General features: G+C 39.9%; 2 protein-coding genes and 2 pseudogenes across 4 annotated transcripts; all 4 read right to left on the reverse strand.

Annotated features, from left to right (window-relative positions):
• Positions 1–786: 786 nt before the first annotated feature.
• On the reverse strand, positions 787–17,313 carry LOC115595497 (probable E3 ubiquitin-protein ligase TRIML1; annotated as a pseudogene).
• Positions 4,022–6,723, reverse strand: LOC115595499 (zinc finger protein RFP-like; annotated as a pseudogene).
• LOC115595498 (probable E3 ubiquitin-protein ligase TRIML1) lies at positions 7,741–10,434 on the reverse strand. The gene is made up of 2 exons (XM_030440082.1): positions 10,076–10,434; positions 7,741–9,946 (listed from the first exon to the last, which is right to left on the reverse strand). Exon 2 carries the CDS (start codon positions 9,942–9,944, stop codon positions 8,328–8,330), a length of 1,617 nt encoding a protein of 538 aa, XP_030295942.1. The 5' UTR covers positions 9,945–9,946; positions 10,076–10,434; the 3' UTR covers positions 7,741–8,327.
• Positions 11,276–21,036, reverse strand: LOC115595496 (probable E3 ubiquitin-protein ligase TRIML1). 3 transcript variants are annotated; one of them, XM_030440081.1, is made up of 3 exons: positions 20,886–21,036; positions 19,520–20,756; positions 11,276–12,411 (listed from the first exon to the last, which is right to left on the reverse strand). In XM_030440081.1, exons 2-3 carry the CDS (start codon positions 20,752–20,754, stop codon positions 12,030–12,032), a joined length of 1,617 nt encoding a protein of 538 aa, XP_030295941.1. In that variant the 5' UTR covers positions 20,755–20,756; positions 20,886–21,036; the 3' UTR covers positions 11,276–12,029. The 3 variants fall into 3 exon arrangements, with proteins under 3 accessions (XP_030295941.1, XP_030295938.1, XP_030295940.1); XM_030440078.1 differs by lacking the exons at positions 19,520–20,756; positions 20,886–21,036 and adding an exon at positions 13,779–13,963 and having other exon boundaries at positions 11,276–13,648; XM_030440080.1 differs by lacking the exon at positions 11,276–12,411 and having other exon boundaries at positions 18,589–20,756; positions 20,886–21,035.
• Between the last annotated feature and the right edge of the window lie 195 nt (positions 21,037–21,231).

Here is a 21,231-nt window from a genome sequence, read left to right on the forward strand (position 1 = left end):
GACATAATGTACAGAGGCTAACAGGGATGTCATGCAGCTGTGCAGGTGTGTGTGTCCTCAGAGGAAGATGGATGTAGAATTGGTGATTTAATCCTCCGTCAGCCTGCTAACATGCTCACTATGACAGAGCGAGTATTCTGATGTTTAGCAGGTATAATATTTATCATGTCCACCATCTCAGTAACTGTCTGATACATTTCTATTGGTATTGTTACTATTATTAATACCGCTATACTGCCTGTCTCTCATTTTTGTTATATGAAGTCATGTGTCAGGAAATGTTTGGTAAAATGTTATGAAAACGATTAAAATATTTAAATAAAAAGTTCTAAAAAAAGAAATTCTTGCCTAAGACAAATTACAAACTGTAGGTATTTTAACATAATGTACAACAAGTATCAAAAGTAAAAGTATTAGAATGGACCATTTCACAGTATATTTAATCACTGTTAGTGATGCATTAATGTGTTTGCATCACTAATGTTACAGCACGTAATTCTGGAGCTGGCATCAACTATTTTTTATACTGCCTGGAAGCTAAATCAACAATAAAAGGCTGCATCATAATATATTAGTGGTACTTAATTACTTTTCCACCTCTGCTGACATGCTCAAAATGACAAAGCTAACATGTTGATGTTCAGCTGGTATAATATTTATATAGTCCATCATCTCAGTAAACGTCGGATACATTTCCATGAGTTACACACACATTACCTGTACACTCAATACTTTACAGCTCTGACTTTGATATTGTGACAGTATCTCTATAATGACTCGAGGAAATCAGCCCAGATGTGAAGTTTATTTATGCTCACATGACAAACGCACAAAGTCTCGTCATATCAAGAAACCAGCAAAATGACGAATCTACACAAACTGGTCTTCTCTTCTCAGTATAGTCACTTTCTGTAAACTATCTGATTGATCACAACTGTGGATGGATTCACAAGAATGTCACAATTTAATGCACAAATCCTATTCAAACAATCAAATTATACTTGAGCAACAGAACACTTACAAGGTAATAGTATGTTATACAAGAGACATCGATTATATCGTGCTAAATTACATTGGTAACTTCAAGTACAACAACATTGACAATATTACTGTGCATCATTAATATCATCAGTTTACATTCATACATATAATATAAAGCACACTGTAGAGAAATGAACAGAATACCACTGCAGGTGCAGTTTCATACTTTCATGCATGTGTAGAAAGTATTTTTAGGAATTTAAAATTAAGTTTGATTATAACAATTTCAGGTTGCTATAAAGTTAATTGGTTAAATTTGTTATTAGATATCAAAGTACTTTTTCTGCGGTCTAAGACCAACAAGTATCAATCTCAGTGTGTTTGAGGTACAGGTGTAATGATGAAAGGGGCGGAGTTGCCTTGAAGAGCAAAGTATGGATACAGTTTCTCTGTAAACTTGTAGCCAGTGTGAGAATAGATGTGTGATTTAGAATCTGCATTATAGAAAGAAACTGATCCCTTGTCATAGTCTACAAAGACGCCAACCTTCTGAAGCTCTTCTGTCAGTGTGAGTTTAACAATTTGTTTTGAATATGCTTCATATATACCTTCATCAAGCCCAAGGGTCCAGTAACCATTGTGAACTGACACGGGTGTGTTCCCCGTTCTATCAACAGACTCTCTGACCACTCCAATGATCCACTCAATCTTTCCTGTCACTTGCACTTCATAGTAAAACTTCCCTGTTGTGAACCCCTCCTTTGCCAAAACATTCGAACATGTTTCAAATCTCTTTGGATTGTTGGGAACTTCCTGGTCTATGTCTCCATATATAACTTGTTTTCCATCCTGGCTTATGACAAGTGAGCAATATGCTGTGTCAGGGTCAAAAGTCAGGTCTACTGCATGTTCTCTCATCCTTTTCATTCTGATCTCAGGAAGCTCTTCCATCATTTCATCAACTCTCTCTTTGAGACGAGTCACTGCACCTCTCAGTGTCTCAAAACACAGGTCACTGTGAACACCAGTGTTGCTCCAGTCCTTGTTTACAGGAGAGCACAATGTTTGGAAGCTCTGGACAAAATGCAGGTGATCCTCAGACTGTGACAGCTGCTCCAGCTGGTTTCTTCTGCTTTCAAGTTCAGAGATTTCTGTCTTCAGCTCTGTGAGAAAACCTTCAGCCTTTAGTTTTGTTGCTCTGTACCTCTCCTCGATCGCCTTGACGAGCTCGGCCTGGCTTCTCTGAATGGATAGGATCAGGTCAGTGAAGACCTGCACACTGGCGTCTTTCTCTTTCTCAGCTTCTTTCTGCCCGACATCAACTGAGGTTTCAATCTCAACTATCTTCTCGGACCGTGATTGGATCATCTTCTGGATATTTGCTATTGTTTCATCTTTTTTTGCCATCACAGCTTCATATTCTTCCTCAAGTGAGACAACATTGTGACCCTTGTGATCAGTTTTCGTACACAAGAGACAAACACAGACCTGGTCAGTCCGACAGTACAGTTCTGTTATCTTGTTGTGCATCTTGCACATCCTGTCATCCAGATTCTTCACAGGGTTTGATAATGTGTGGCTCTTTAGAATAGCAACTCTCTGATGTGGCTCAAGGTGCACCTTACAGAAAGACATTAGACACATCAGGCAAGATTTAACAGCCTTCTCCTTTATCTCAGAGCAGAAATCACAGAGAACATCTTCTGTTTCAGGAAGTTGTGGCTCTGGAGTCGAGGCTTTGACTTGAACGTGAGTCTTAAACTCAGCAGCTAACTCAGACACAAAAGTGTTGACATGGAGTTCAGGTCTGGGAGAAAATGTTCTGTTGCACAATGGACACTGGCAAACGTCACTGCTGTCCCAACACTTGTGGATACATGGCCTGCAGAAGTTGTGTCCACATGGTGTTGAGACTGGCTCAGTGAACACATCCAGACACACAGAGCACAGGAACTTCTCCTCTGACAGCAGACTGCTGGCAGTCGCCATGTCTGGACAAGAATGAAGAAGCAAAAACACAATTACAACGACTCACACAACTCAGCTACTACTGTAGAGACAGTGGGCTATATGTTAGCTTCATTTATCACATGTGCAACAAGAACACATCAACTACTGACCTGTGAAGCATCAAGTTTTAAAAGCAGCTGCACGAGAAACTCAAAGCAAACTTAGGTTGGAGAGCTCCTCTTTTATCAGTCTGTGCCTTATGTTTCGTTTCAGCATGTTGACATCAGTAGGGGCTCCTCCCTGCTCCGTGATACACTTCCTGGTTCTATTTAACTCTTTCAGCTCCATTTACAAGACTGGAGACTATTATAAAGCTAAAGATATAGGTTACTCATCAGTTTATGTATTACTACTTATAGGTATCACCCACAAATGTTCACTGATGTCTGCATATCGAGCGATTTCGCAGTCTGGACGCAGAGAGGTGAACATCTCCTCCAGCTGGATACAGGTGGGAGGGACTGCTGCGCGAGGACTGGGCCGCGTGTGAGGGCTTCGGGGACGGGGGAGGAGCCACGGCAGCACCTGCTTGAGACAATTATAAAGCTAAAGATACACGTCACTCGTCAGTTTATGTATCACTGCCAAGTATCACCTTAATGTTCACTGATGTCTGCATGTCTTACAAATTATTGTGTGAATTTATTGATTTTTGAGGAGATTTAAAGACGTAGGCTCTAATTTATCCACAGGGAAACATTTCATATCATCTTTCATCTTATTTTTCAATGAGAAGGGAAGAAACTGTGATGGAAGTTATGCTAGCAGCTCTGTGAGGCTATTTAATCACAGTGTCGCTTCAAGCTAAATGCTAACATGCAGTGGAGGAAGAAGAAGTTGTCTACTCAGGTACTTTATATGAGTAAAAGTAACAATACCAAGGTGAAAAACTACTCTATTACATGTAAATGTCCTTTAAATTACTTGAGTTAAATTACAAACTGTAGGTATTATAACAAAATGTAAATGTAGTACAGCAGAAGTATAAGTTACCTAAAATGAAATATACTCAAGTATTAACCTCAAAAAATTGACAGCAAGTGCAGTACTTTAATAAATGTACTTATTCACTTTCCACCTCTGCTGACATGCTCACAATGACAAAGCTAACATGTTGATGTTTAGCAGGCATAATATTCATCATGTCCACCATCTCAGTAACTGTCTGATACATTTCCATGAGCTACACACACATTACCTCTACACTCAAGTAGTGTTCAAATGCTTTACGGCCAAGACTTTGATATTGTGACAGTATCACTAGAATATCACGAGGAAATCAGCCCAGATGTGAAGTTTATTTACACCCATTTGAAAAATTCACTCAGGCTTTTCATTTCAAGACCCCATGCATTACAACATCCCAGCAAAATGAAGAATTTTCACAAACTGGTCGTCTCTTCTCAGTAAAGTCCATTTTTGTAAATCTGTATCCGACAGATCACAACTGTGGAAAGATTTACAAGAATGTGACACAATTTAATGCACATAACCTATTTAAACATTCAAATTATACTTGAGCAACAGAATATCTTACAAAATAATAGAACTTCATACAAGAGACATTGTATCGTGATAAATGACATTGAGAACCTCAATACACCAACATCTGACAATATTACTGTTCAACATCAATATCATCAGTTTACATTTATACATATAAAATAAAGCACATTGTAGGGAAAGGAACAGAATACCACTGCAGGTACTTTCATGCATGTGAAGAAAACATTTAAGAAATTAAAGATGTCGGTTTGATTATAACATTTTCATTTTGCTGTAAAGTAAAATTTGTTAAATTTGTTATCAGACATCAAAGTTCTTTTTTCTGTGTTCTAAAAAAAGACCAACAAGGATCAACTTCAATGTGTTTCAGGTGAAGGTGTAATGATGAAAGGGGTGGAGTCGGACTGAAGACCAAAGTATGGATACAGTTTCTCTTTAAACTTGTAGCCAGTGTAAGAATAGATGTGTGATTTAGAATCTGCATTATAGAAAGAAACTGATCCCTTGTTATAGTCTACAAAGACGCCAACCTTCTGAAGCTCTTCTTTCAGTGTGAGTTTAACACTTGATGATGTACATGCTTCATATATACCTTCATCAAGCCCAATGGTCCAGTAACCATCATCATCTGACATAGGTATGTCCTTCTTTCTATCAATGGACTCCCTAACCACTCCAATGGACCAGCTAATCTGTCCTTTCACTTGCACTTCATAGTAAAACTTCCCTGTTGTGAACCCCTCCTTTGCCAAAACCTCTGCACATGTTTCAAATCTCTTTGGATTGTCGGGAACTTTCTGTTTTGTGCCTCGAGCCTTCACTTGTTTTCCATCCTGGCTTATGACAAGTGAGCAATATGCTGTGTCAGGGTCAAAAGTCAAGTCCACTGCATGTTCTCTCATTCTTTTCATTCTGATGTCAGCACCTACTAGTTCATCAACTCTCTCTTTGAGTCGAGTCATGGCACTTCTGACCGTCTCAAAACACAGGTCACTGTGAACACCAGTGTTGCTCCAGTCCTTGTTTACAGGAGAGCACAATGTTTGGAAGCTCTGGACAAAATGCAGGTGATCCTCAGACTGTGACAGCTGCTCCAGCTGCTTTCTTCTGCTTTCAAGTTCAGAGATTTCTGTCTTCAGCTCTGTGAGAAAACCTTCAGCCTTTAGTTTTGTTGCTCTGTACCTCTCCTCGATCGCCCCGACGAGCTCGGCCTGGCTTCTCTGAATGGAGCGGATCAAGTCGGTGAAGACCTGCACACTGGCATCTTTCTCTTTCTCAGCTTCTTTCTGCCCGACATCAACTGAGGTTTCAATCTCAACTATCTTCTTGGACCGTGATTGGATCATCTTCTGGATATTTGCTATTGTTGCATCTTTTTTGCCATCACAGCTTCATATTCTTCCTCCAGTGAGACAACATTGTGACCCTTGTGATCAGTTTTCAAACACAGTGCACAAACACAGACCTGGTCAGTCCGACAGTACAGTTCTGTTATCTTGTTGTGCATCTTGCACATCCTGTCATCCAGATTCTTCACAGGGTCTAATAATGTGTGGCTCTTTAGAATAGCAACTCTCTGATGTGGCTCAAGGTGCAACTTACAGAAAGACATTAGACACATCAGGCAAGATTTAACAGCCTTCTCCTTTATCTCAGAGCAGATATCACAGAGAACATCTTCTGTTTCAGGAAGTTGTGGCTCTGGAGTCGAGGCTTTGACTTGAACTTGAGTCTTAAACTCAGCAGCTAACTCAGACATGACAGTGTTGACATGGAGTTCAGGTCTGGGAGAAAATGTTCTGTTGCACAATGGACACTGGCAAACGTCACTGCTGTCCCAACACTTGTGGATACATGGCCTGCAGAAGTTGTGTCCACATGGTGTTGAGACTGGCTCAGTGAACACATCCAGACACACAGAGCACAGGAACTTCTCCTCTGACAGCAGACTGCTGGCAGTCGCCATGTCTGGACAAGAATGAAGAAGCAAAAACACAATTCTGACTCACACAACTCAACTACTGCTGTAGAGACAGTGGGCTATATGTTAGCTTCATTTTATCACATGTGCAACAAAAACACATCAACTACTTACCTGTGAAGCATCAAGTTTTAAAAGCAGCTGCACAAGAAACTCAAAGCAAACTTTACTTTGTGTTGTAGAGCTCGTCTTTTATCAGTCTGTGTCTTAAGTTTCTTTTCAGCATGTTGACATCAGTAAGGGCTCCTCCCTGCTCTGTGATACCCTTCCTGGCCATATTTAACTCTTTCAGCTCCATTTACAAGACTGGAGACAACTATAAAGCTAAACATACAGGTTACTGATCAGTTTATGTATTACTGTCAAGTATCACCCACAAATGATCATTAATGTCTGTATATCTTACGAATTGTTGTCTTTATTTATTATTTTTTAAGGAGATTTAAAGACATAGGTTCTAATTTCTCCACAGGGAAACATTTCATATCATCTTTCATCTTAGTTTTCAATGAGAAGGGAAGAAACTGTGATGGAAGTTATGCTAGCAGCTCTGTGAGGCTATTTAACCACAGTGGTGCTTCAACATGCAGTGGTGGAAGAAGAAGTTGTCTACTCACGTACTTTATATGAGTAAAAGTAACAATACCAAGATGAAAAACTACTCTATTAAAGATGAACGTCCTTTAAATTCGTACTTAAGTCAAATTATGCACTGCAGGTGTTTCAACAAAATGTCAGTGTAGTACAGCAGAAGTATAAGTTACCTGAAACGAAATTTTCTCAAGTCAGTAACTCATAATTATGTGCAAGTGCAGTACTTTAATAAATGTACTTAGTTACATTTCCACCTCTGCTGACATGCTCATAATGACAAAGCTAACATGTTGATGTTTAGGCAGGTGAAACGTTATTCATGTCCACCATCTTCAGTTAGCATGTTAGCATGTTAACAGAAGCATTAGACATAATGTACAGAGGCTAACAGGGATGTCATGCAGCTGTGCAGGTGTGTGTGTCCTCAGAGGAAGATGGATGTAGAATTGGTGATTTAATCCTCCGTCAGCCTGCTAACATGCTCACTATGACAGAGCGAGTATTCTGATGTTTAGCAGGTATAATATTCATCATGTCCACCATCTCAGTAACTGTCTGATACATTTCCATGAGCTACACAAACATTACCTGTACACTCAAGTAGTGTTCAAATGCTTTACAGCTATGACTTTAATATTGTAACAGAATCTCTAGAATGACTCGAGGAAATCAGCCCAGATGTGAAGTTTATTTACACCCACTTGTCAAATTCACTCAGGCTTTTAATTTCAAGACCCCATGAATTACAACAACCCAGCAAAATTAAGAATTTACACAAACTGGTCGTCTCTTCCCAGTAAAGTCTCTTTCTGTAAATCTGTAACTGACAGATCACAACTGTGGATGGATATACAAGAATGTCTCACAATTTAATGCACATAACGTATTTAAACATTCAAATGATACTTGAGCAACAGAATATCTTACAAAATAATAGAACGTCATACAAGAGACATTGATTATATCGTGATGAATGACATTGATAGCTCAATACAACATCTGATGATATTACTGTGCAACATCATCAGTTTACATGTATACATATAAAATAAAGCACATTGTAGGGAAAGGAACAGAATAGCACTGCAGGTGCAGTTTCATACTTTCATGCATGAGTAGAAAACATTTAAGATATTAAATATGTCGGTATGATTGTAACATTTTCAAGATGCTGTAAAGTAAATTGGTAAAGTTTGTTATCAGACATCAAACTTCTTTTTTCTGTGGTCTAAAAAAAGACCCACAAGGATCAACTTCAGTGTGTTTGAGGTACAGGTGTAATGGTGAAAGGTGCGGAGTCGGACTGAAAACCAAAGTATGGATACAGTGTCTCTGTAAACTTGTAGCCAGTGTGAGAATAGATGTGTGATTTAGAATCTGCATTATAGTAAGAAACGGATCCCTCGTCATAGTCTACAAAGACGCCAACCTTCTGAAGATCTTCTTTCAGTGTGAGTTTAACATTTGGTTTTGTATATGCTTTATATAGACCTTCATCAAGCCCAATGGTCCAGTAACCATTTTTAACTAACGAAGGTATGTTCTTCTTTCTATCAACGGACTCTTTGACAACGCCAACAGTCCATTCAGTTTTTTCTGTCACTTGCACTTCATAGTAAAACTTCCCTGTTGTGAACCCCTCCTTTGTCAAAACATCTGCACACACTTCAAATCTCTTCGGATTGTTGGGAACTTCCTGGACTATGTCTCCACTTTTCACTCGTTTTCCATTCTGGCTTATGACAAGTGAGCAATATGCTGTGTCAGGGTCAAAAGTCAAGTCCACTGCATGTTCTCTCATTCTTTTCATTTTGATGTCAGGAAGCTTTTCCATTATTTCATCGACTCTCTCTTTGAGACGAGTCACTGCACCTCTCAGTGTCTCAAAACACAGGTCACTGTGAACACCAGTGTTGCTCCAGTCCTTGTTTACAGGAGAGCACAATGTTTGGAAGCTCTGGACAAAATGCAGGTGATCCTCAGACTGTGACAGCTGCTCCAGCTGCTTTCTTCGTTTTACAAGTTCAGAGATTTCTGTCTTCAGCTCTGTGAGAAAACCTTCAGCCTTTAGTTTTGTTGCTCTGTACCTCTCCTCGATCGCCTCGACGAGCTCGGCCTGGCTTCTCTGAATGGAGCGGATCAAGTCGGTGAAGACCTGCACACTGGCGTCTTTCTCTTTCTCAGCTTCTTTCTGCCCGACATCAACTGAGGTTTCAATTTCAACTATCTTCTTGGACCGTGATTGGATCATCATCTGGATATTTGCTATTGTCTCATCTTTTTTTGCCATCACTGCTTCATATTCCTCCTCAAGTGAGACAACATTGTGACCCTTGTGATCAGCTTTCGTACACAAGACACAAACACAGACCTGGTCAGTCCGACAGTACAGTTCTGTTATCTTGTTGTGCGTCTTGCACATCCTGTCGTCCAGATTCTTCACAGGGTCTAATAATGTGTGGCTCTTTAGAATAGCAACTCTCTGATGTGGCTCAAGGTGCACCTTACAGAAAGACACTAGACACATCAGGCAAGATTTAACAGCCTTCTCCTTTACCTCACAGCAGAAATCACAGAGAACATTTTCTGTTTCAGGAAGTTGTGGCTCTGGAGTCGAGGCTTTGATTTGAACTTGAGTCTTAAACTCAGCAGCTAACTCAGACATGACAGTGTTGACATGGAGTTCAGGTCTGGGAGAAAATGTTCTGTTGCACAATGGACACTGGCAAACATCACTGCTGTCCCAACACTTGTGGATACATGGCCTGCAGAAGTTGTGTCCACATGGCGTTGAGACTGGCTCAGTGAACACATCCAGACACACAGAGCACAGGAACTTCTCCTCTGACAGCAGACTGCTGGCAGTCGCCATGTCTGGGCAAGAATGAAGAAGCAAAAACACAATTACAACGACTCACACAACTCAAGTACTACTGTAGAGACAGTGGGCTATATGTTAGCTTCATTTATCACATGTGCAACAAAAACACATCAACTACTTACCTATGAAGCATCAAGTTTTAAAAGCAGCTGCGCAAGAAACTCAAAGCAAACTTAACTTTGTGTTGTAGAGCTTGTCTTTTATCAGTCTGTGCCTTAAGTTTCATTTCAGCATGTTGACATCAGTAAGGGCTCCTCCCTGCTCTGTGATACACTTCCTGGTCATATTTAACTCTTTCAGCTCCATTTACAAGACTGGAGACAATTATAAAGCTAAAGATATAGGTTACTGATCAATTTAGGTGTTACTACTTATAAGTATCACCCACAAATGTTCACTGATGTCTGCATATCGCGCGATTTCGCAGTCTGGACTTGGAGAGATGAACATCTCCTCAAGCTGGATACAGGCGGGAGGGACTGCTGCGCGAGGACTGGGCCGCGTGTGAGGGCTTCGGGATGGGGGAGGAGCCACGGCAGCACCTGCTGGAGACAATTATAAAGCTAAAGATATACGTCACTCACCAGTTTAGGAGTCACCCACAAATTTTCACTGATGTCTGCATATCTTACAAATTATTGTCTTTATTTATTGATTTTTGAGGAGGCTCTAATTTCTCTACAGGGAAACATTTCATATCATCTTTAATCTTATTTTTCAATGAGAAGGGAAGAAACTGTGATGGAAGTTATGCTAGCAGCTCTGTGAGGCTATTTAATCACAATGGTGCTTCAAGCTAAATGCTAACATGCGGTGGTGGAAGAAGAAGTTGTCTACTCAGGTACTTTATATGAGTAAAAGTAACAATACCAAGATGAAATACTACTCTATTACATGTAAAAGTCATTTAAATTCTTACTTAAGTCAGATTTCAAACTGTAGGTATTTTAACGAAAATGTAAATGTAGTACAGCAGAAGTACAAGTTACCTAAAATGAAATATACTCAAGTAAGAACCTCAAAAAATTGTAAGCAAGTGCAGTACTCTAATAAATGTACTTAGTTACTTTTCCACCTCTGCTGACATGCTCATAATGACAAAGCTAACATGTTGATGTTTAGCAGGTGAAACGTTATTCATGTCCACCGTCTTCAGTTAGCATGTTAACAGAAGCATTAGACAAAATATACAGAGGCTAACAGAGATGTCATGCAGCTGTGCTGGTGTGTGTGTCCTCAGAGGAAGATGGATGTAGAATTGGTGATTTAATCCTCCGTCAGCCTGCTAACATGCTCACTATGACAGAGCGAGTATTCTGATGTTTAGCAGGTATAATATTCATCATGTCCTACATCTCAGTAACTGTCTGATACATTTCCATGAGCTACACAAACATTACCTGTACACTCAAGTGGTGTTCAAATGCATTACAGCTATGACTTTAATATTGTGACAGAATCTCTAGAATGACTCGAGGAAATCAGCCCAGATGTGAAGTTTATTTATACCCACTTGTCAAATTCACTTAGGCTTTTAATTTCAAGACACCGTCAATAACAACAACCCAGCAAAATGAAGAATTTACACAAACTGGTCTTCTCTTCCAAGTAAAGTCTCTTTCTGTAAATCTGTAACTGTCAGATCACAACTGTGGATGTATTTATAAGAATGTGACACAATTTAATGCACATAACCTATTTAAACATTCAAATTATACTTGAGCAACAAAATATCTTACAAAATAAAAGAACGTCATACGAGAGACATTGATTATATCATGATAAATGACATTGAAAACCTCAATACACCAACATCTCACAATATTACTGTGCAACATTAATATCATCAGTTTACATTCATACATTTAAAATAAAGCACACTTTAGAGAAATTAACAGAATACCACTGCAGGTGAAGTTTCTTGCTTTCATGCATGTATAGAAAGTATTTTTGAAATGTCAGATTAAGTTTGATTATAACATTTTCAAATTACTGTAAAGTCAGTTTGCTGAATTTGTTATCAGACATCAAATTTCTTTTTTCTGTGGTCTAAAAAAAGGCCCACAAGGGTCAACTTCAATGTGTTTCAGGTACAGGTGTAATGATGAAAGGGGCGGAGTCAGGTTGAAGACCAAAGTATGGATACAGTTTCTCTGTAAACTTGTAGCCAGTGTAAGAATAGATGTGTGATTTAGAATCTGCATTATAGAAAGAGACTGATCCCTTGTCATAGTCTACAAAGACGCCAACATTCTGAAGCTCTTCTGTCAGTGTGAGTTTAACACTTGGTGTTGTACATGCTTTATATAGACGTTCATCAAGCACAAAGGTCCAGTAACCATCTTCAACTGACAGAGGCATGTTCTTCTTTCTATCAACAGACTCTCTGACCACTCCAATGATCCACTTACTCTTTCCTGTCACTTGCACTTCATAGTAAAACTTCCCTGTTGTGAACCCCTCCTTTGTCAAAACCTCTGGATACATTTCAAATCTCTTTGGATTGTTGGGAACTTTCTGTTTTCTGCCTCCATCCTTCACTTGTTTTCCATCCTGGCTTATGTCAAGTGAGCAATATGCTGTGTCAGGGTCAAAAGTCAAGTCCACTGCATGTTCTCTCATTCTTTTCATTCTGATGTCAGGAAGCTCTTCCATTATTTCATCAACTCTCTCTTTGAGACGAGTCACTGCACCTCTCAGTGTCTCAAAACACAGGTCACTGTGAACACCAGTGTTGCTCCAGTCCTTGTTTACAGGAGAGCACAATGTTTGGAAGCTCTGGACAAAATGCAGGTGATCCTCAGACTGTGACAGCTGCTCCAGCTGCTTTCTTCTGCTTTCAAGTTCAGAGATTTCTGTCTTCAGCTCTGTGAGAAAACCTTCAGCCTTTAGTTTTGTTGCTCTGTAACTCTCCTCGATCGCCTCGACGAGCTCGGCCTGGCTTCTCTGAATGGAGCGGATCAAGTCTGTGAAGACCTGCACACTGGCCTCTTTCTCTTTCTCAGCTTCTTTCTGCCCGACATCAACTGAGGTTTCAATCTCAACTATCTTCTCGGACCGTGATTGGATCATCTTCTGGATATTTGCTATTGTTGCATCTTTTTTTGCCATCACAGCTTCATATTCTTCCTCAAGTGAGACAACATTGTGACCCTTGTGATCAGTTTTCAAACACAACGCACAAACACAGACCTGGTCAGTCCGACAGTACAGTTCTGTTATCTTGTTGTGCGTCTTGCACATCCTGTCATCCAGATTCTTCACAGGGTTTAATAATGTGTGGCTCTTGAGACCAGAAACTCTCTGATGTGGCTCAAGGTGCACCTTACAGAAAGATGATAGACACATCAGGCAAGATTTAACAGCCTTCTCCTTTATCTCAGAGCAGAAATCACAGAGAACATCTTCTGTTTCAGGAAGTTGTGGCTCTGGAGTCGAGACTTTAACTTGAACTTGAGTCTTAAACTCAGCAGCTAACTCAGACACAAAAGTGTTGACATGGAGTTCAGGTCTGGGAGAAAATGTTCTGTTGCACAATGGACACTGGCAAACGTCACTGCTGTCCCAATACTTGTGGATACATGGCCTGCAGAAGTTGTGTCCACATGGTGTTGAGACTGGCTCAGTGAACACATCCAGACACACAGAGCACAGAAACTTCTCCTCTGACAGCAGACGGCTGGCAGTCGCCATGTCTGGACAAGAATGAAGAAGCAAAAACACAATTACAACGACTCACATAAATCAACTACTACTGTAGAGACAGTGGGCTATATGTTAGCTTCATTTTATCACATGTGCAACAAGAACACATCAACTACTGACCTGTGAAGCATCAAGTTTTAAAAGCAGCTGCACAAGAAACTCAAAGCAAACTTGACTTTGTGTTGGAGAGCTCCTCTTTTATCAGTCTGTGCCTTAAGTTTCATTTCAGCATGTTGACATCAGTAAGGGCTCCTCCCTGCTCTGTGATACACTTCCTGGTCATATTTAACTCTTTCAGCTCCATTTACAAGACTGGAGACAACTATAAAGCTAAAGATATAGGTTACTGATCAATTTAGGTGTTACTACTTATAAGTATCACCCACAATGTTCACTGATGTCCGCATATCGCGCGATTTCGTAGTCTGGACTTGGAGAGATGAACATCTCCTGAAGCTGGATACAGGTGGGAGGGACTGCTGCGGCGAGGACTGGGCCGCGTGTGAGGGCTTTGGGACGGGGGAGGAGCCACGGCAGCACCTGCTGGAGACAATTATAAAGCTAAAGATATATGTCACTCATTAGTTTATTAGTCACCCACAAATGTTCACTGATGTCTGCATATCTTACAAATTATTGTCTTTATTTATTGATTTTTGAGGAAGCTCTAATTTCTCTACACGGAAACATTTCATATCATCTTTAATCTTATTTTTCAATGAGAAGGGAAGAAACTGTGATGGAAGTTATGCTAGCAGCTCTGTGATGCTATTTAATCACAGTGGTGCTTCAAGCTAAATGCTAACATGCAGTGGTGGAAGAAGAAGTTGTCTACTCAGGTACTTTATATAAGTAAAAGTAACAATACCAAGATGAAATACTACTCTATTACATGTAAAAGTCATTTAAATTCTTACTTAAGTCAGATTTCAAACTGTAGGTATTTTAACGAAAATGTAAATGTAGTACAGCAGAAGTATAAGGTACCTAAAATGAAATATACTCAAGTAAGAACCTCAAAAAATTGTAAGCAAGTGCAGTACTTTAATAAATGTACTTAGTTACTTTTCCACCTCTGCTGACATGCTCACAATGACAAAGCTAACATGTTGATGTTTAGCAGGTGAAACGTTAACCAAGTCCACCATCTTCATTTAGCGTGTTAGCATGTTAACAGAAGCATTAGACATAATGTACAGAGGCTAACAGGGATGTCATGCAGCTGTGCAGGTGTGTGTGTCCTCAGAGGAAGATGGATGTAGAATTAGTGATTTAATCCTCCGTCAGCCTGCTAACATGCTCACTATGACAGAGCGAGTATTCTGATGTTTAGCAGGTATAATATTCATCATGTCCACCATCTCAGTAACTGTCTGATACATTTCCATGAGTAACACACACATTACTTGTACAGTCAAGGGGTGTTCAAATGCTTTACAGCTATGACTTTAATATTGTGACAGAATCTCTAGAATGACTCGAGGAAATCAGCCCAGATGTGAAGTTTATTTACACCCATTTGACAAATTCACTCAAGGCTTTTCATTTCAAGACACCATGAATTACAACAACCCAGCAAAATGAAGAATTTACACAAACTGGTCGTCTCTTCCCAGTAAAGTCTCTTTCTGTAAATCTGTAACTGACAGGTCACAATTGTGGATGGATTTACAAGGGGGTGTCACAATTTGATGCACATAACCTATTTAAACATTCAAATTATACTTGAGCAACAAAAAATCTTACAAAGTAATACTGATAACCTCAATACAAATTCTGACAATATTACTGTGTACCATTAATATCATCAGTTTACATTTAGACATAAAATAAAGCACACTGTAGAGAAAGGAACAGAATACCACTGCAGGTGCAGTTTTTTACTTTCATGCATGTGTAGAAAAGGTTTAAGATACTTAAGATGTCAGTTTGATTATAACATTTTGCCGTTGCTGTAAAGTAAATTTGTTTAATTTGTTATCAGACATCAAAGTTATTTTTTCTGTGGTTTAAAAAAAGACCCACAAGGATTAACCTCAGTGTGTTTGAGGTACAGGTGTAATGATGAAAGGTGCGAAGTCACATTGAAGACCAAAGTATGGATACAGTTTCTCTGTAAACTTGTAGCCAGTGTAAGAATAGATGTTTGATTTAGAATCTGCATTATAGAAAGAAACGGATCCCTTGTCATAGTCTACAAAGACACCAACCTTCTGAAGCTCTTCTTTCAGTGTGAGTTTAACATTTGGTTTTGAATATGCTTTATATAGACCTTCATCAAGCCCAATGGTCCAGTAACCACTTTTAACTAACGAAGATACGTCCTCCTTTCTATTAACAGACTCCCTGACCACTCCAATGATCCACTTAATCTTTCCTGTCACTTGCACTTCATAGTAAAACTTCCCTGTTGTGAACCCCTCCTTTGCCAAAACATCTGGAAATGTTTCAAATCTCTTTGGATTGTTGGGAACTTTCTGGTCTATGTCTCCATCCTTCACTTGTTTTCCATCCTGGCTTATGACAAGTGAGCAATATGCTGTGTCAGGGTCAAAAGTCAAGTCCACTGCATGTTCTCTCATTCTTTTCATTCTGATGTCAGGAAGCTCTTCCATCATTTCATCGACTCTGTCTTTCAGACGAGTCACTGCATCTCTCACTGCCTCAAAACACAGGTCACTGTGAACACCAGTGTTGCTCCAGTCCTTGTTTACAGGAGAGCACAATGTTTGGAAGCTCTGGACAAAATGCAGGTGATCCTCAGACTGTGACAGCTGCTCCAGCTGCTTTCTTCTGCTTTCTAGTTCAGCGATTTCTGTCTTCAGCTCTGTGAGAAAACCTTCAGCCTTTAGTTTTGTTGCTCTGTACCTCTCCTCGATCACCTCGACGAGCTCGGCCTGGCTTCTCTGAATGGAGCGGATCAAGTCGGTGAAGACCTGCACACTGGCGTCTTTCTCTTTCTCAGCTTCTTTCTGCCCGACATCAACTGAGGTTTCAATTTCAACTATCTTCTTGGACCGTGATTGGATCATCTTCTGGATATTTGCTATTGTTGCATCTTTTTTTGCCATCACTGCTTCATATTCTTCCTCAAGTGAGACAACATTGTGACCCTTGTGATCAGTTCTCGTACACAAGACACAAACACAGACCTGGTCAGTCCGACAGTACAGTTCTGTTATCTTATCGTGCGTCTTGCACATCCTGTCATCCAGATTCTTAACAGGGTCTAATAATGTGTGGCTCTTTAGAATAGCTACTCTCTGATGTGGCTCTAGGTGCAACTTACAGAAAGACATTAGACACATCAGGCAAGATTTAACAGCCTTCTCCTTTATCTCAGAGCAGAAATCACAGAGAACATCTTCTGTTTCAGGAAGTTGTGGCTCTGGAGTCGAGGCTTTGACTTGAACTTGAGTCTTAAACTCAGCAGCTAACTCAGACATGACAAGTGTTGACATGGAGTTCAGGTCTGGAAGAAAATGTTCTGTTGCACAATGGACACTGGCAAACGTCACTGCTGTCCCAATACTTGTGGATACATGGCCTGCAGAAGTTGTGTCCACATGGCGTTGAGACTGGCTCAGTGAACACATCCAGACACACAGAGCACAGGAACTTCTCCTCTGACAGCAGACTGCTGGCAGTCGCCATGTCTGGACAAGAATGAAGAAGCAAAAACACAATTACAATGACTCACACAACTCAGCTACTAATGTAGAGACAGTGGGCTATATGTTAGCTTCATTTTATCACATGTGCAACAAGAACACATCAACTACTTACCTGTGAAGCATCAAGTTTTAAAAGCAGCTGCACAAGAAACTCAAAGCAAACTTTACTTTGCGTTGGAGAGCTCGTCTTTTATCAGTCTGTGTCTTAAGTTTCATTTCAGCATGTTGACATCAGTAAGGGCTCCTCCCTGCTCTGTGATACACTTCCTGGTCATATTTAACTCTTTCAGCTCCATTTACGAGACTGGTGACAGTTAAACAGCTAAAGATATAGGTTACTGATCAATTTATGTATTACTGCCAAGTATCACCCACAAGTGTTCATCAATGTCTGTATCTTACAAATTGTTGTCTTTATTTATTAATTTTTAAGGAGTTTTAAAGACATAGATCCTAATTTCTCCACAGGGAAACTTTCATATCATCTTTCATCTAAGTTTTCAATGAGAAGGGAAGAAACTGTGATGGAAGTTATGCTAGCAGCTCTGTGAGGCTATTTAACCACAGTGGTGCTTCAACATGCAGTGGTGGAAGAAGAAATTGTCTACTCAGGTCCTTTATATGAGTAAAAGTAACAATACCAAGATGAAAAACTACTCTATTAAAGATGAAAGTCCTTTAAATTCTTACTTAAGTCAAATGATGTACTGTAGGTGTTTAAACAAAATGTCAGTGTAGTACAGCAGAAGTACAAGTTACCTAAAATGAAATATACTCAAGTCAGTAACTCAATATTATGTGCAAGTGCAGTACTTTAATAAATGTACTTAGTTACTTTTCCACCTCTGCTGACATGCTCACAATGACAAAGCTAACATGTTGATGTTTAGGAGGTGAAACGTTAATTTTGTCCACCATCTTCAGTTAGCGTGTTAGCATGTTAACAGAAGCATTAGACATAATGTACAGAGGCTAACAGGGATGTCATGCAGCTGTGCAGGTGTGTGTGTCCTCAGAGGAAGATGGATGTAGAATTGGTGATTTAATCCTCCGTCAGCCTGCTAACATGCTCACTATGACAGAGCGAGTATTCTGATGTTTAGCAGGTATAATATTCATCACGTCCACCATCTCAGTAACTGTCTGATACATTTCCATGAGCTACACAAACATTACCTGTACACTCAAGGGGTGTTCAAATGCTTTACAGCTATGACTTTAATATTGTAACAGAATCTCTAGAATGACTCGAGGGAATCAGCCCAGATGTGAAGTTTATTTACACCCATTTGACAAATTCACTCAGGCTTTTCATTTCAAGACACCGTGAATTACAACAACCCAGCAAAATGAAGAATTTACACAAACTGGTCGTCTCTTCCCAGTAAAGTCTCTTTCTGTAAATCTGTAACTGACAGATCACAACTGTGGATGGATTTACAAGGGGGTGTCACAATTTGATGCACATAACCTATTTAAACATTCAAATTATACTTGAGCAACAAAAAATCTTACAAAGTAATACTGATAACCTCAATACAACATCTGACAATATTACTGTGTACCATTAATATCATCAGTTTATATTTAGACATAAAATAAAGCACACTGTAGAGAAAGGAACAGAATACCCCTGCAGGTGCAGTTTTTTACTTTCATGCATGTGTAGAAAAGGTTTAAGATATTTAAGATGTCAGTTTGATTATAACATTTTGCCGTTGCTGTAAAGTAAATTTGTTTAATTTGTTATCAGACATCGAAGTTATTTTTTCTGTGGTTTAAAAAAAGACCCACAAGGATCAACCTCAGTGTGTTTGAGGTACAGGTGTAATGATGAAAGGTGCGGAGTCACATTGAAGACCAAAGTATGGATACAGTTTCTCTGTAAACTTGTAGCCAGTGTAAGAATAGATGTTTGATTTAGAATCTGCATTATAGAAAGAAACCGATCCCTTGTCATAGTCTACAAAGACACCAACCTTCTGAAGCTCTTCTTTCAGTGTGAGTTTAACATTTGGTTTTGTGTATGCTCTGAATATACCTTCATCAAGACCAATGATCCAGGAACCATTTTCAACTGACATAGGCATGTTCTTCTTTCTATCAATAGATTCTTTGACAACTCCAACAGCCCATTCGGATTTTCCTGTTAGTTGCACTTCATAGTAAAACTTCCCTGTTGTGAACCCCTCCTTAGCGAAAAGATCTGAACACGTATCAAATCTCTTTGGATTGTTGGGAACTTTTTGTTTTGTGCCTCCATCCTTCACTTGTTTTCCATCCTGGCTTATGACAAGTGAGCAATATGCTGTGTCAGGGTCAAAAGTCAAGTCCACTGCATGTTCTCTCATTCTTTTCATTCTGATGTCAGGAAGCTCTTCCATTATTTCATCAACTCTCTCTTTGAGACGAGTCACTGCACCTCTCAGTGTCTCAAAACACAGGTCACTGTGAACACCAGTGTTGCTCCAGTCCTTGTTTACAGGAGAGCACAATGTTTGGAAGCTCTGGACAAAATGCAGGTGATCCTCAGACTGTGACAGCTGCTCCAGCTGCTTTCTTCTGCTTTCAAGTTCAGAGATTTCTGTCTTCAGCTCTGTGAGAAAACCTTCAGCCTTTAGTTTTGTTGCTCTGTACCTCTCCTCGATCGCCTCGACGAGCTCGGCCTGGCTTCTCTGAATGGAGCGGATCAAGTCGGTGAAGACCTGCACACTGGCGTCTTTCTCTTTCTCAGCTTCTTTCTGCCCAACATCAACTGAGGTTTCAATTTCAACTATCTTCTTGGACCGTGATTGGATCATCTTCTGGATATTTGCTATCGTTTCATCTTTTTTTGCCATCACAGCTTCATATTCTTCCTCCAGTGAGACAACATTGTGACCCTTGTGATCAGTTTTCAAACACAACGCACAAACACAGACCTGGTCAGTCCGACAGTACAGTTCTGTTATCTTGTTGTGCGTCTTGCACATCCTGTCATCCAGATTCTTCACAGGGTCTAATAATGTGTGGCTCTTTAGAATAGCAACTCTCTGATGTGGCTCAAGGTGCACCTTACAGAAAGACACTAGACACATCAGGCAAGATTTAACAGCCTTCTCCTTTATCTCAGAGCAGATATCACAGAGAACATCTTCTGTTTCAGGAAGTTGTGGCTCTGGAGTCGAGGCTTTGACTTGAATTTGAGTCTTAAACTCAGCAGCTAACTCAGACACAAAAGTGTTGACATGGAGTTCAGGTCTGGGAGAAAATGTTCTGTTGCACAATGGACACTGGCAAACGTCACTGCTGTCCCAATACTTGTGGATACATGGCCTGCAGAAGTTGTGTCCACATGGTGTTGAGACTGGCTCAGTGAACACATCCAGACACACAGAGCACAGGAACTTCTCCTCTGACAGCAGACTGCTGGCAGTCGCCATGTCTGGACAAGAATGAAAAAGCAAAAACACAATTACAACCACTCACACAACTCAGCTACTACTGTAGAGACAGTGGGCTATATGTTAGCTTCAATTATCACATGTGCAACAAGAACACATCAACTACTTACCTGTGAAGCTTCAAGTTTTAAAAGCAGCTGCGCAAGAAACTCAAAGCAAATTTGACTTTGTGTTGTAGAGCTCGTCTTTTATCAGTCTGTGCCTTAAGTTTCATTTCAGCATGTTGACATCAGTAAGGGCTCCTCCCTGCTCTGTGATACACTTCCTGGTCACATTTAACTCTTTCAGCTCCATTTACAAGACTGGAGACAATTCTGAAGCTAAAGATATAGGTTACTCATCAGTTTATGTATTACTGTCAAGTATCACCAACAAATGTTAGCTTACAGGTAAATCTACATATCCTGCAATTCATAGACCTGATACACTTATATGTGTATTAACATTTTGTGTTAA

This window comes from Sparus aurata, chromosome 14 (assembly GCF_900880675.1).
Source record: "Sparus aurata chromosome 14, fSpaAur1.1, whole genome shotgun sequence".
Classification (NCBI taxonomy): Eukaryota; Metazoa; Chordata; class Actinopteri; order Spariformes; family Sparidae; genus Sparus; species Sparus aurata.